At 41.1% G+C, this 16347-nt stretch overlaps 1 protein-coding gene across 9 annotated transcripts in view; it reads right to left on the minus strand.

The window, feature by feature from the left end:
- Positions 1–16347, minus strand: part of RHBDD1 (rhomboid domain containing 1) — a 133912-nt gene that overhangs the window by 95077 nt on the left and 22488 nt on the right. For all 9 annotated transcript variants that reach the window (XR_002078964.2, XM_019445745.2, XM_019445747.2 and 6 more), the window contains 2 exons: positions 10616–11123; positions 9409–9541 (listed from right to left, as the gene is read on the minus strand). Coding sequence is in view for 8 of the 9 variants with exons in the window: in XM_019445745.2 (XP_019301290.1) it covers positions 9409–9541; positions 10616–11048 (566 nt within the window). In the remaining variant the exon portion in view is untranslated. The remainder of the gene's footprint in view (positions 1–9408; positions 9542–10615; positions 11124–16347) is intronic.

Raw genomic sequence — 16347 nt, forward strand, 5'->3', positions numbered from 1 at the left:
ATCATCAGTGAGTTTTGCAAAAATGTTTATTGCCATTCATCGCCCCTTTCTTGGTATGGAAAATATACTTATTTTCCATAAAAATACTATTTATGTGGCTACGTATTGGGTTAGGCTTACTATGATTATTTTAAATGAGTTATTATTAGTAAGGTTATGATTTTAAGTTAATTATCATGAACGTTGATTTTTAAAAAGGGTCTCATATTTCCAATACACTCAAGACTGATAAATATAATTGACAAAAACCAAAGCTTTTTTGGGTCCTCAACAATTTTTAGGGTTCTAAATTGGTCCTATGACCAAAAAGTGTAAGAACCACTGGTTTAGAGGATGAATTCACAGATCTCACTGCTGAAGCTTAAATACTGGCTATCCAATTTACTAGCTGGTACCTGCCTAGCTTTAATAAGGGATTTCAAATTTTTTATGCCTCAGTTTCCTCATCTCGTGAGAGAAGTAATTATTCCTCCCTCATAAAGTAGGTGTAAAGAAGACAAGAGATAATACAGAGCTCACAATGGCGCTTGGCAGGTAAGAAGCCCCGCTAAAGAAAAGTCATTATTATTATGCTCCATGGACTACCAAATTGGCCTCAGGAACCTCTCTTCCATCTGTTCCCTCCTTTTCCTTTCTCTCAGCCATTGCACAATTTCCGGCCTTCAGTTTCTTGTCTAGTGTAGGTCAACATTTAACTAGATTCTTGCCACCAAATCTAAAATCAGAGGTCAGTTCATGGCTGTTGCTCCTCAGAAACCAAAGTCTTCTAACTAAGAAGCAAGGTCAGAATTCATTAACCTACCAAGGCTCTCTACGGAGGGGCCTCATCCAGTGTGTTCGTGAAAAGTACCCTGAAGAACATTTGTTCTGTAGAGACTGCTTCATGCTAGCAATAAATCAGAGTGCCATCATCAAATAAACGGGAAACTAATTGGTTGCCCTGATTTCTTGCTTTCTGAAGTAATTTCCTGAACCTTTCAGGTGTTCGCGTGTCCTGTAACCGCTGGACTGAAAAAAGAACACACATGGGCCGAGTTTACTGACCAGGGAACCTTGTGGCAGGGACGTCTCAGGAACTGGTGTTTTGAAGGGCACATGTGGGGGAACACTGCTAGCTTTATCTCCCAGTATTTGTGGGCAGATTCTTTGCTAATTCCTGAACGTGTCATGCTTCCTGGATTTTGTTCTTTCTGTTCCCAATGCAAAGAGTAGTCTACCTATTATCTCCCAACACTCAAGGCATATATACCCTCCACCTTTCTCTGTGAAGTCTCCTAACTTCTCAAATCAGAGTTAATTATCTTCCTTTTTTGTTCCTTTGCTTTTATTGAACTAAAATCTTTGCCTCTGTTTTGTTTCAGTTAGTTGGTGGTATGTGTTTCACTAAACCGTGAAGTTGCTGGAGGCCAGGGGCAGGGAAGCAAGGAATAGAATATTGATTCAAGTCAATATCTAACGAGAACCCCAACAGCAAAGACACAAGAGACACAAACATTCTGTTTTTACTTAAGACACTCAACATTACTTAATGCTCAACATTACTCCCTCCTTACAGCTGAAGGAGATAACAAGTTCTAAAACAATGAGATATTGGCCTGCCTTAAAAATGAAAAAAAAAAAAAAAGAAAGAAAAGAAGTAAAATTGAAATATTTAACGGAGGTCATAAAGGAATCCATCAGAAGATTTCAGACCAAAAGCAACCACAGAAACTACAGGTCTCTTCAGTGATTGCATTATGGTTCTCCAGAGAACAGAACCAATAGGATGGATGGACATATCATTTATTTAGATATCTGATAAAATACTTTATGTATTTATATTTACATGTAATTTACATATACATTTATTATAAGGAGTTGGCTCTCATGATTATGGGAGCTAAGGAGTCCTATGATCTGCCACTTGCCGGCTAGAGATGCAGGGAAGCCAATGGTGTAAATTCCAGTCCAAATCTGAAGGCCTGAGGACCAGGGGCACCAATGGCACAAGCCCCAGCCCAAGAGCAAGAGAAGGCCAAAGTCTCAGCCAAACAGGCAGAGAGAAAGTAAAGAATTCAACCTCCCCCCATCTTGTTGTTCTATTCAGTTCCTTCGTGGATTAGGATGATGTCCATCCACAATGAACCTAAGTTCATTCAACCAAAAATATTTACTTAGTGCCCACTATGTGTCAGGCAGATGATAAAGACACAGAGATGAATAAGAAAAAGTCCTTAGTCTCAAGAAGCTCCTACCCTAGAGAAGCAGTGGGGGAAAAAAAAGGATAAACTCTAATGGAGACAGTCTTTAAGGTAGAGAAATCTATAAACACTATTGAAACAAAAACAAGGAAACAATTAACTCTGTCTGGAGAAATCAGGGAAAGCAGCAGAGAAACAGGTTATTATTTGATTTGGGTTTTGAATGATAACCATGAGCTGACAAGGAGAAAAGACTAAAGGGCATGCCAAAGAGAGGGAAGAGAGCAGCACTCCCAAAAGCCCAGGCACACGTGGTCGGTATTTTGAGTCTGAGTTTTCACCCCTTCTACCTGTCTTTGGGGTATGGTGGGCCAAATGATGATTCTCCAAAGTACATCCATGTCCTAATCTCGGGAACTAGTGAATGTTACCTATATGGCAAGGACTTTGCAAGTGTGATTAAATCAAAGACCTTGAGATGGAGTGATTATCCTGCCACGTCAGGATGAGTCCTAAATGTAATCCCCGTGTCTTTATGGAGGCAGAGGGAAATTTGACACAGGTAGAAGAGGAAAAGGCAACGCGATTTTGGTGGCTTTTGGGTGACACGCCCATACGCCAAGGAATGCTGGGCGCCACCAGAACCTGAAAGAGGTGAGGGATGGATTTCCTCCAGAGCCTCCAGAGAACACAGAGCTCTGCCAACACCTTGATTTCAGCCCAGTGGTACTGATTTCGGCCATTTAACTTCAGAAATCATGAAAGCATAAATTTCCACTATTATGAGCCACCACATTCATGGTAATTTGTTGTAACAGCGATAAGAACCTAATACAGATGCTGTCTGCTATCTGTCTCTAGGATCATTTCCTGACATCCATGGAGGACTCCGGAATAATTTCACTCCCTTCATCTCTACTCTACTTCCTACGATTTTTCTGGGTGATTTCACCACCCATGTAGATAATCCACCCAACACCTTAACCTTAAAGTCACCTCTTTGTCTCTCTGACCCCAGTGACTATCTCTGCCACCATTCCCCAATGTCACACCTACACAGACAGGCTCATGAGTAAAACCTCCAACACCCTGTCTTCTGACTACCAGTTCCTATTCTCAAAGCTCTCTGTGTTTTCAACCTCAACAAAACCTCCTATGTCCTACCCGCCCTCCCCCCTCCATTTGCCCACCACGTACAGGCCTCTCTAGTTCCCTTCCCTAACCCACAGGCATTACTGGGACAACCCTCTCAGAACCCACAGGTGAATTTGCCAAGAAGCTCATGGAGCAACAGGTCCCTCACTTGCCAGGGATCCTTCAGAGCATGGCAGAGGTCCCAGCAATGTACCCATGGGCTCGTAGTTTTTGTAAAACTTGTGAAAGTGGGAAACTGAACCACATTGACTAAAACCGCTACCTCTACGCACGCCAACTTCTGCTGTCACACATCCCCCCATGTCAGGTGGCATTAGCGTGGCCATAGACATTTTGGGGATTCGGCTAAAGGGAAGTGGAGTTGAACTTACATCTAGTTTGGATTCAGTGGAATTTATTTACATGGTTGACGGTCAGTTCAGGGCAGAGTTAAGTCCCTGCTAGTCAGGGCAGTGTACAAAGGGCTTCAGAAAATCCTCCTAATGCCTACTCTGTGTCTTTTTTCTTTTTTAAAGATTTATTTGAGGGAGAGTGCACGTGGGGGAGAGAGGCACAGAGAGGGAGACAGAAGATTCAAAGTGGGTTCTTCCCTGACAGGCTAACAGTAGCAAGCCCGATGTGGGGCTTGAACTCATGAAACACGAGATCATGACCTGAGCCAAAGTCGGACACTTAACTGACGGAGCCACTCAGGTGCCCTGTACTCTGCATCTTCAACCTGAACTGTGACAGGAGGCAGAGGGGCACAAGTCCCACGGCACTCTCAAGTGCTCTGGGACAGCCAGCATCATGCTGGTGTCAGTGCCCAGGGTCTGGAAAGTTCTCCCAATCACAGAGCGTGTAAAACCATAAATGGGGGAATTCAGTTCCCACTAAAACAGAGTGAAAACAGCCATGAAACAGAAGAATCTACTCAGCAGCACAGTGGATGCAATTATAAATGTGCCATCCATTCGACTTTTCCTTTCCAAGAATCCTGCAAAATCAACTTTATTCAGAATTCCTGGGTTTGTAGCTCTCAAAAATATTTTCAAATCATATCAGAAGCTGTAAATAAAAGTAATAAATAGATTCTTAGAGTTCTGGTAATCCAATGAATGAAGGGAAGTGAATCCTAAAAGAGCAGCGATACTTACGTTTCTTGCTGACTGGGCACAAAGTGGTGGTGCCCCTGAGGAAAACGTGAATCTCCCACCCTGCCACTAAAGATCCTCGACGACACTCAAATCGTTCAAAGTACATTTGAGATTGGTCACTGCACAGGGACACTTGGAAGAGGTCTGAAATTTTACAGCTTATATGTAAAAACACTTCGATGGAGGTTTCTCCGAATCAGAAAACAGTGCTAAAAATCTACATGAGTTGTAAAGAAACTCCCCTCAACTTTCAATAAAAAATTAATTTTGATGCACATGCTATTCCCTCTACAGAAATGCTATTGCCAAATTACTGTCATATGAACAAGAGATCAAAAGCACACAGCCAAACCTGGGGGGAAAATATTATAGACGCATGCCAGGGAGTTAATAGAATATTATATTACTTTTATGGGTTTTATAATGTTTATAGTATTTGCTAGCTCTCTAAAATTTGTAAATTGTTGTGCTTTGGTTTCTCAGTTAAAATTTTTACTTTTGTTTCCAAGTTTGTATTTTTTTTTTTCTTAAAAAGAACCCACAAAACTGAATAGCTCAAACTCACAAAACTTAGATCTGCCCTAGACAGAACACTCATCTTCAATCCCTTGCCTTTGGTCTAACTGGGGGTTAACCCCACCTAATAAATGTAGAAGGAATGACAGAATCTGAAAACCACTCTTTACAGCTCCCCCTGAAATTGCCAATTCAGACAAGGGTCCTCATTGGCATATACTAAACCGTAAGGTAGAAGGTTATTAACAAGTCATCTGCATGATATCCAATTATCACCTCACAGTTAACTTTCCAATTGCGAAGGGATAGACGTATCCTTACAATGGAGACTACCTTAATTAATCGATTGAACTTGAAATTCCTAATGGCAGGACAATCAGGCATTATGTCCTTCTTGTCATGATGTAAGAAGATATTACACAGCCTTACGGCATCACGCCTATGAAGTATTCTTGCCAACAGCCCAGTTTAAGCTGAATGTAAAAACATTTGCACCTAACTTCCAGTTCACAGAAATGCAGAGGGGCTAGAGGAAGGAATTATATAACCCTACAAGTAAACACGCAGAGAAATCTAGAACTTGAAACAGTCTACAAAACCTTCACTAGTCTCTTCACAATTTTTCCATGACGGTTACTTCTCAATGTCCTAGAAAAATAAAAAGTAGAAGGACATCTTTAGAGTAAAAGGGAACAAAGAAATGTCATAAACAAATGTGTGAGCCTTAACCATATCCTAGTCATCTTTTATCCCCACTCCACCCACCCCAACCCCCCCCCCCAAAAAAAACCCACAATTACAAAAGACACTTGAAAACTGGGGAATATCGGAATATAAACTAATTATTAGACAACATTGGGGAATTACGGTTGATTTTCTTCAATATGACAATAGTAATGTGGTTATATAAAGGAACAGATTTTTTAGGAGACACACGTTGACGTTTTTAGGGATGAAGTTACTCTGATGTTTGCAACTTACTTTCAAATGGGTTAGCAACTTTGCGTTTGAAACTTTTTACAATTAAACTGGAATAAGTAAAAAATGTATTAAATCTTTTTTCTCTCAATCTAACCAAGAAGTTTTTAGTGGAGGCAAAGTAATTATTCTCATCAACCATTAACAATGAAGCAGTACCCAAAGCCTAGGGGCTAATGTTTCAGAACTGCCATATTGTACTAAAAAATCTCCTAGGGTCCAAATGCAGTCATGACCTGCTTAATTTGTGTTTATGAGGAGCCCATGGGAATTTTTAGACTGCTAACTGCCATTCTGGTAGGAAAAGTCAGGTAGGAACAAGAGGTAGGGGATAAACGGAATTGAAGCAAACAAAATTTTGTTTGACTTATCTTACTCATCTTTAGGAAGAAAAAGATTTCAAGTATGATTTCCTTTCAGGGACATTGCACCCTTCCAGCGACTGATGTCATCATAAAAATGTTAAATCCTTTTATAACTTATAAAGACTTTCACATAGATTATCTCTTTGACTCCTTAAAACAGACTTAGGAAACAGAGAAAGCAAGTAATATTCCCAATGGACAGATGAGGAAAATGAGGCTCAGAGAGGCCACATGATTCACCTGAGGTCGCACAGCTAGTTATGTTGGCCCGGGTCATTCACACATGACCACTGTCCTCTAGCACGGTCACTGAGTGGCTGTCTTACAAGGGGTAACGTTCGTTTCTCTGGAGCTTCAGTGTTTGGACTAAATAGCCTCAGGCTCATCATGAAAAACTGCAGAGGTTAGAGGTAACGCTTGGCATCTTCCATCGACAGAAGGTGGAGGGGGTGGCAGGTGGGAAGGGGAAAGAGCCCAGTCTACAAGGAGGCAACCTCCTCAAGGAGTCTGCACACTTCCCTGCTGTGTCACCTCCAGAGCAGGGACACTTCTTCAAACACAGTCACCTAGCAGGGTCCCAGGCCACGCAAGGAAATGAAAAGACCATGTGAGGCAAAGCAGTCATGGAAACAAGGTACAAGCAAGTACTGTGAAAAGCAAAGGCACCAGCAAATGAGTGCTATTACTTCAATCCGCCGGTCAAGCCCAACCCCTCACAGTGCCTAATGGCTGGGTGTTTGGAGTGGCTTCCCTCCATAACACGCTGTAACTGGGGGAAATTACTAATTCCGTGGCTTTCATAAAACACAGAGGTCCACCAAATGTTTGCTTGGCAGATTTTTTTCTCTCCCCAGAGGGCAGCTCATTAAGTCTGACAATAAAGCAGGCTTTGTTCTAAAGATTTACAGTGTTTTCCCAGTGCAAATTCTAATTGACAACCACTAGGAGAATAACAATGTAGAGCCAAGAGAGCTCTGGTTTCTTCCATTCTTCCAAGATCCATCTCAAAGAAGCACTCGCTTCTTAGTTTCCTGGACCAGTGTTTAGCTGGGTCTTTATTTAGACACCGGCATAAGCAGATGCTTGGGCATCAGAAGTAAGTTTATCATTCAAAGTAGTCAAATCTTAAAAACCAAAAAGATTTATTCTTTCCAGCTTCAAAGATAGGAAAATGTCATCTAATTCCCAGGCTCAGAATATTGGGTCCCTCCGTGCAGAATAAGCATGTTACCTAAAAATGGAACCATGTCTTTTCCATGGAAAGGGAGGGGGGACCCTAAAAAAAAATAAAGTGCATGATGATTGAGAAGTCTTCTGAAATGGTTGCATGAGAATATTAAAGGCATTGCTATTCAATGGATCCATCATAGAATAAAAGTTCAAGTATCAGAGGGAGTAATTTCAATATGAATGTTGGGTGTTGTGGTCACAAACAACAGTCTCTCCTCCACACAGAGGACCAAGTCACATCAAGCAAGTCAGGGAGCTGTGAGTGACAAGGTATAGAGCGAGCGGGCTGTTCAGATAAGGGACAGACATTACTGGACCCTTTTTCAAAGAAAACTTTGAAGATTTTGTTAGGCTTTCTTCATGGAACTGTCACGAGGTAACAATACAGTTGCAAATGAGTGGTGCTCAGTGGTCACATCGCTGCCTTTTACGGACCAGCTGGCAGTGGTTGCCCATGATGGAAAATTAGCATGAAAGAAGGAACTTCAGGTTACGGGGCTGACGCACAGCCCACAGAGAAAATTCCCAGATAAAGTACAACACCCAACACGGCCACACGAACCAAAAGCAAAATAAGACCCCTGTCTGAAAAGAAAAGGAGAGAAAAAAAAAATCCTCCTCACTTCTTCCTGAATCTTCCTGAATTTCCCCCTTCTCCAAACAGCATCCAGGTCCCCATGGCAAAAATAAACAAAAAAACCCCAGGTGCTTCCAATAGCATATATAGATGAAGAGAAGTGAAACTGGGAGAAGATGTGGGAGAGTAACACAATTCACCCTCCTTTTTCCTTTTTTTTTTTTTTTAAGTTTCTTTATGTATTTTGAGAGAGAGGGACAGAGCTGGAGTGGGAGAGGGGCAGAGAGAGGGAATCCCAAGCAAACTCCACACTGTCTCACAAAATGTGAGTTCAAGACCCGAGCCGAAACCAAGAGTCAGATGCTTAACTGACTGAGCCACCCAGGTGCCCCTCACCCTCCTTTTTCTAAGCAAAAACAGGGAGAGGAACCAAAGTGGGAACACGCAGCACCCCAGGCAGGATCACCAGACCAGGAGTCTGGAGGTCCTAATTCTTATTATGCTAGTGTCTACCATGAGCTGTTTTAAAAAGCACCTTAACCTCCTGACTTTTCTTGTCCTCATCTGAAAAGGAAAGGATGCATCTTAATCAGCGGTTCTTAAACTGTATTCCTTGGAGCCCTCAGGTGCTAGGGAGGTACCTCTAAGGCAACCACAGCAACACGGGGGTTAAGCAAAAGGAATGGGGCCCCGTGCTTCCTCTCAACCCTAAACCATTCACAGTTGATCCATTTTATATTTTATATACTGAGTAAAGTTGTGAGTAAAGTCTTTCGTTTAAAGAGTTCTATTACCAAGAAGTTATGAGTAAGGACTATTTGTTTTGTTTTGTTTTGTTTTAAGAGTTCTATTACCAAGGCACTTCACAAGAAAAATGGCTTAACACATCTTGTGGACCAACTGAACCAACACATCTTGTGATTTTTATCTTTATAATTATGTGGTCTCTATGTGCCTTTTTGCATTATTATTACTAGAATCAATGCACATTAATGTTGATCCTTCCAATCTGTATACCAGGTTCTCTTATTCTTACTTCCAGGGCAAGGAAACTGAAACTCAGATAGGACAAGTTTACCAAAAGTCACAGGACTCATAGTGGACAGGACTCAAACTCAGGAATGTCTGATGTGAAAATGAGTCAGCTCAATGCTGCCCTTAAAGAATCAACTTTGCTGTAAAGAAACCACTGGTTACCTCATTATTATTGCAATTCTTTCTCCATGGAACATCAGGTTCTTCATTTGTATACTCTGAGAATAAACACTTACCCTGGCGAGATGAAATGAATAGCCACAAGTTCTGCCCAACAAGCAAATCTGTTGGGTACAGGAAAGCCCAAAACGTTGGCAAAGCCTCCAGGGCAATAATGGTTGTTAAGAACTTTCAAAGCAAACAAAACTCCTAGAAGAGAATAAAGAGCATACAAATATCAACAATCCAAATGTGGAGACAATCAACATTTACAAAGAAAATGAACTGAATGTAAAAATGATTATTTGACTATATCCAACTTCTTGCTTTGAAATACACTCTATTCTTTACAAGTCAACCCAGCTTTTGGTAGAAAGACAATGTTCAAAATGTTCAAGGCAATTGTTCTTCTGATGTTTCTTAATACAGAAGGTCGTGGTGACTTTCAGTATGCTAGAAAATATATAACCCATAGAATGGGAATAAAATACCTGAAATGGTACTAAATGCCACTGAATTGTTCACTTCAGAATCGTTAATTTTAAGCTATGTGATTTTTCAACTCAATAAAAAAAAATAGCAGTAATGTGTATATTTTGAACCTCTATGGAAAGATGTGTTGAGGGCAGGACATGTTTCCTTTCTTCTCCCACAACTGGTTGCATGAGGATGTATCTTAGAGGAAAGGGGGATGGATGGCAGGGAGGGTAGAGAAAAGAGTTAGATTTCCTTCTGTTGCAGGACTCTTTCCCTCCTCCCCTTCACATTCTAATTCTTAGAACACCTACTTTAAGCCCCAATGGCAATTTCAGTCCTATGAGATACATATAGAGTGACTATCATAGTTGTTAAAACATGGCACGCATGTCATGGTAGGGTGTGGTGCATTTTAATGAAGTCATTGAGAGGCATACTCAATGTTTTAGAGAACTCCTTATCACAGATACACCAGCGGGTCTCTCCTTGGCCCCACCATGATGGAGCAAGCACATGTTTCTAGAACTACATCTCCTAACAAAACTACCTTCGAGCAGACCCTGGTCCAAACAAATTGTCCAAGAGTGAATGAGGCAGTTAATCAGTGAATGATTAACATAGATTAATAGCAAGATCTATGTCCCTCCTGTGTTCCAATCATCCTTCTCTCCAAAATCCAAGCCCCGGCAATCTTTAGCCACTCAGAATTCAGTTCCCTCGCCAAATAGGGACCCACATTTCATAAAATGGCAACAGCCACACCTCTCTGTCTTCATGCATGCTACTTTAGAAATCTATCTGCCTTACCTGAGAAACCTACAGCACAGTTCCTTCTGAAGCCAGGTTCATTCATAAATTCTGCAAGAGCAAATTCCAACAATAGGTACACCACCCCAGTGAGTAGCGAGAATGTAACGATGACATAGGCAAACCATTTACTTCCCAGTCTCCTTTCCAGGTTGATTCCTTTCCATAGCATGGATGCCATATTGAAATACAAATGCCAATCGTCTGCATGGTGAAAAGGAGAAAGCAGTAAGCGCTGCCAGTCTTTCTGCTGGTAACACGTCTCCACACTAAGGCAGGAGCCCAACAGTGGCTTCAGAGGACTCAAGAAGAACCAGATGTTGACAGCCAAAGTTGCTAGGGTGACAGGTGGAATATTGTTGACCCCAACATGGAAGATTTGAGAAAGGAGCAGAATAAGTCCAGTATTAATTCCTCTTGATCTCCGCTGCATGGTTAGATATCAACCCAGTGACGGGAAAATGTGGTCAGGTTTTAGGCATCTGGGAAGATATACAGGGAGCTGAACCTAAAACATAAAATAAAATGCACATGAAAATCCACTAATTAAGACTTAATGCGCCAATAAGACATACTCATTTGAAGATGAGCTTACGTTATATATACATATAAGTACATATGTATACATATATATATGTATAAATATACACATATGTGTATATATATGTATATGTGTATATATGCATATATATCTCACACCTCCTGTCTGACAGAAACATTTACTATCAATGTCTTCCAAACCAACATCCAGGATGCTAGCTGATGTCCTCCCTCATCTTACATTCTAAAACAGAACATTTCACCCAAATCCCAAAGGACCAGTTAATGGATGGGTATGCTTTCTGTGACAAATATGCCATGAAAATATGACTTGTCTTCCTTATAAATAAACTTGCAACCTAATAAAAAAAAATCCTAAAAGATAGTATGTAGATATTTAATAACGATTTCTACTCAGAATGCTGGGCAAGATTCTCTTTACCACCTTAATTTTTTTAAAGAAATATTCAATTTTGATATATTCGGTAAAGTCTGCCCAAAAGTTTTTATTTTTTATTTATTTATTTATTTATTTATTTAGCCCCAAAGTTTTTAAACTTCCACCGGCAGGTTTTAAAATGCAATCATTTACTATCTTCTACTCCATATTGTCAGTTATCAACTGCTAGGATGCTTTATCTTCACAAAAACTTCTGCTTTTTTAAAATTTCTTGCTATGTGCCAAATCCTAGATTCAAATGGTCACTGTCTTTAAGGAGGTCACCTTCTACTAAGAAGTAAGCCAACAACTGCCATGCTATATTTTAAGCTCAGTGACAGAGGAAGCCCCAACTCGAAGTGGTAACAGGACTGTGGTCTTAACGGAGTGAAATAGAGGTAGCAACGAGACAGAGCACCCAGTTCAGCACTACGTCTCCACCCCCTGAACCTGGGCTGGCCTTGTGACTTCCTCTGGCTGGTAGATCGCAAACAAAAGGACACTAATTCTAAATGTAGCCCTCGAGATGACTGACAGCCTTCTGCTTTCTCTTGAACCCCCCTGAAGCAACCAAGTGGCCGAGTCTGGGCTAGCCTGCTGGAGGAGGGAAGACACAAGCTCCAGGCACCGTTATGGCCCTGACCACTAGCCAGCTAATGCCCCTGAAGCAAAGCTGTCTAGCTGACCAGCGGCTGACCACAGACAAGACGTGAATCCAGCACAGCCCGGCCTAATTTGCTGACCCACAGAACAATGAGCTAAATAAATCATACTGTAACTTCACCAAGTGTTAGACTGGTATGTTACACAGCAATTACTCACCAATACTGAAGGGATTTCCTTTGGTGAGGGACTAGCTTAGGCTTACGGGAAGAAGTTAGTAAAGAAAGAGCCACAGACTAAAGACGCAAAAGATAAGAACTTAAGTCCTTGGAGGGAACAGCCTCGTCCATCATAACAGGAAGAAAGAAGAAAAATGTCAGTTGCAGATAAGGGTAAATAGGCAGATTGGGGCCAGGATGCTGCAAAAGTTCTCATCTAGTGGTTTTTACTCTATGGAGGTTCTTGGGCTCCCAACCAAATACATGACTTACTCTGATACCCTAAAGATTCTCATTCAGACAGAATGTTAGAAGGTACATGGGCTTCGGGCTAAAAATGGGTATAATTCTACTTTATAAGCTTTGTGACCTAGAGCAAATTACTTCAAAACTCTCTGAACTTTACTTTCTTCACTTTAAATTAGGAATGATGTAATAGCTCCCTCCCAGGATTACTGTAATACGTCTGGAAAGCAGCAGATGTCGAATACACAGTAGACACATTTTTTTATTACTGTAAGGTAAGCCCACTTATGTGGGCAAGTTTTGCAAATTGTAGCATCTTAATAAGGTGCAAATGTACTCCCTATCCTCCTCCCATATGGATTCTAGGAAATGACCCAGAAAAAATTACACTTGTGTGCATGCATGTGTGTATGTGTATACCCACATTATTAGCACAACCCAAGGTCCTTTATTGCTATGGGCTTATTAACATAGTTCAATACCATTCTCATGAACTACAGAACTTAATAAAATTTCAACTGAAGATCAGCTCCTGGGTTATTTTAGAGAAACAGTCTATATTTTTCACGTTGATATTCAAGTCGACTTTCAAATCTCCAACTACTGTGACTTTTTTTTGCAACATTCCCTAAATAATTTTAATATCAAACCTCAATACCTATAAAAGGAGCAATGGAAAAATACAGCCTTAAACATTAAGTAATCGGCTTATAAGAAATCACAAAACGAACCCTTCAATCTCAATATAAAGAGTGTCCTATGATGCCAGGTTGTGCACAGGAGGAAATCAAAACTAATTATGTCTTTGCTTAAGAAAAATTCCCCCTTGGGGCACCTGGGTGGCTCAGCTGGTTAGGCATCCAACTTTGACTCAGGTTGTGATCTCATGGTTCATGAGTTCGAGCCCTGCATCAGGCTCTCTGCTGTCAGCACCAGGCCCACTGTGGATCCTCTGTCCCCTTCTCTCTCCGCCCCTCCCCTGCTCTCTTCCTCTCAGTCAAAAAAAAAAAAAAAAAAAAAATTAATAAAAGTATAAAAAATAAAAAATAAAAATAAAATAAAGAATAAATATTAGAAAAATGAAAATAAAGAATAAAAATTAAAAAAAAAAAAAAAAAGAAAATGCCCCCCCTTGACTCCTTGACTGGAATCATTAGTGATGAGGAATATGAACAAAAAGACAATGGAATTTCCCCAATCTCATATCACACTGTGCACTCAGGCTCATATTACACTTGCTTGACTTCTGCCCAAATCCAAAGGTCCCTTTCCATCCGTGTCCCTTCTCACCACCATCTCCAGCTGGTGACGCCTCCTGCCTCCTGGACACTGTGCCCTCCTGTACCGCCACCCCTCCTTCCAATCCCCCTTCCTCTGCTTTTCCCTTTTCCTCTATCCTTGCTCTCTTTTGCACATGCTCATGGAACTCCACTCTCATGGTTTCTAAAATCCTTTCTGTCATTTCGATCCCCTACATTTATATTCTGCAGCCTGGATTTTTCAGTACGTTTCAGGATCATAATCTTACAGGAAGAATACAGCCTGTCTGATCTCTTGGTTTCTGAAAACTGAATTACCCCTCCTTCTCACAAAATGTCTACTTAGCCATTTCTTCTGTCCCTCATTGATTTAATAAACATCAAGTGCCAAAAGCATGCCAGTCTCTATGCCAGGCAGTAGGGGTACAGCAAAGGATGCAACACTTATAATCTCAGCCTCTACATAATCCGTTTCTATTTGCTGAAAGAAATAAAAACACTGGCTGTAGAAAATCAAAGGATGACTAAAATGGTGTGGTTCACACCCGCAACCAACGTATACTTAATGCGAAGGCAGATTATAACCATAGCCGATGTGAGATGTGCAGAATATATATTTGAGTCCCACATTTCCAAATAAAGGCCTCTAGAATACCAGTGTGGGTAGAATTAGAAGTCAGGGGTTTTATGCAGCAAAGATAAATGGGCATATTTCATACCAACTCTGTGGCCCACTTTCCTTCCGCATAAAGCTATCGAGTCAGCCTTACGAAGTAAGGGATGCAGCCTGTAACACGGTAACAGAAAATCAACATGGTCCATGGGAAGACGAAATCTATAACCTGACCTTGTGGGCCAGGCAGGCACAGTTCTAGGAATACCAAAGGGAAGAGATCACAGTAAGTGAGCACTGACCATAAATGAATGTTGTTTTCTCCTGCTCATCTAATACATAAAAATCTTCAGACTGAGGAACTATAACAGACCACAGAGGCATGATGGGTTACAGCGACTCGTCTATGAGCTGGAAACCAGTTCAGTGTGTTTGGTTTGGGAAGTGATTTATTTATTCTAGCTTGTACCCAGACCATAAAGCAGTTACCACAGCCCAAGGAAGAGCAGGCTAGTCCCTGCACTCCCCCTACCTCAAACCCATCCTTCCCCACATGGTCAACCTGCCCCCCTGCTGAACACTGGATCATCCCTTCTAATTCTGCTTCCATATTCATCATCTCAGGACACAGAATTTCCCGCTCCCCAGCCGTTCAAGTCAGAGATGTAGGAAACATCCTTGACCCGCCTTCGCCCCCGTCAATCCCCGACCCCCACATCCCATCCACCACACGTAGTTAATTCTTCCACAGCGGGTGTCAATCTACTTCTTTCTAGCTCTTGAGCCCTAGTCCGATCTAAGCCACAATCATACCTTGCCTGGATTACAACAAACTCCCTAACTGGGTTCTCTGCTTATCCTCATACCCACCAACTGTTTTCCACCACCACCCACAGTAATCCCTATAAAACTGAAGTTGGATTCCCCCGCAATGGCTTCTCATTAAAGTCAGAATAAAGTCCAAACTCCTAACCACAACCACGTGCTGTGACAAATAGGAGGACCCCGCCCACCTCTCTGGTCTCTTCCCCAGTCACTGTGCTCCCATACCAGGAGCTCCACGGTTGCAGCAGAAATGGCCGAGGGCAGAATTACCTTATCTGTTCTGATCACCACTGAATACCCAGAGTCTAGTACAGTGACTGGCATAGAGTTAGTGCTTAATCAGTTATGTGCCCAAGGACTCCATCTGCAATAAATAAGACTGACTGAAAAGGCTATAATCTGTTCATTTCTAAGTGTTTTTCCTACAAACTGGAACCACCTTCCCCACAGAACTATGCATATGAATCCATTTACATTTTAGCTCCAGAACAGTGTTTACAGCATTTATCTTAACTTTATAGAAATAAGCCTCTGATCCATTTAAAATGTATTAATAGGTTGTTTTGCCAGGACTATTTGATTAAAAAAATGGCATTTGAATTACGTAGTAATACACACTAGACAGCACTATATCAAAGTTGTGACGGAGAGAAATGGAGGGCTTCTTGGAATACTGAAAGGAAAATTAGCCATATTTACTTTTAATGAGAAATTAAATATTAAACAGGTATGTAATAAGAAAAACTAAGTGGCTAGAACAAACAAAAGAAAGTGAATTCGTAAGTTGGGAAACCAATGTGTCTCAAGGGGCAGAGAAAGGAGTTTTATAAAAAGGGGAAAAACTAATTACAGTGATTTTCAATTCTACTTACAAAGCAGAAAGTATTTCATCATTACCATTTACTACGGTGGCATAGGTCTCAATTTTCAGTTAAAATGTTCTAGAAGAATTCAGAACCCTGAAGCTGCAAGAATAAACAGCAGTTAGG

The sequence above is a fragment of the Panthera pardus genome, unplaced genomic scaffold, assembly GCF_024362965.1.
Source record: "Panthera pardus isolate Hobbes unplaced genomic scaffold, ASM2436296v1 HiC_scaffold_10, whole genome shotgun sequence".
Lineage (NCBI taxonomy): Eukaryota > Metazoa > Chordata > Mammalia > Carnivora > Felidae > Panthera > Panthera pardus.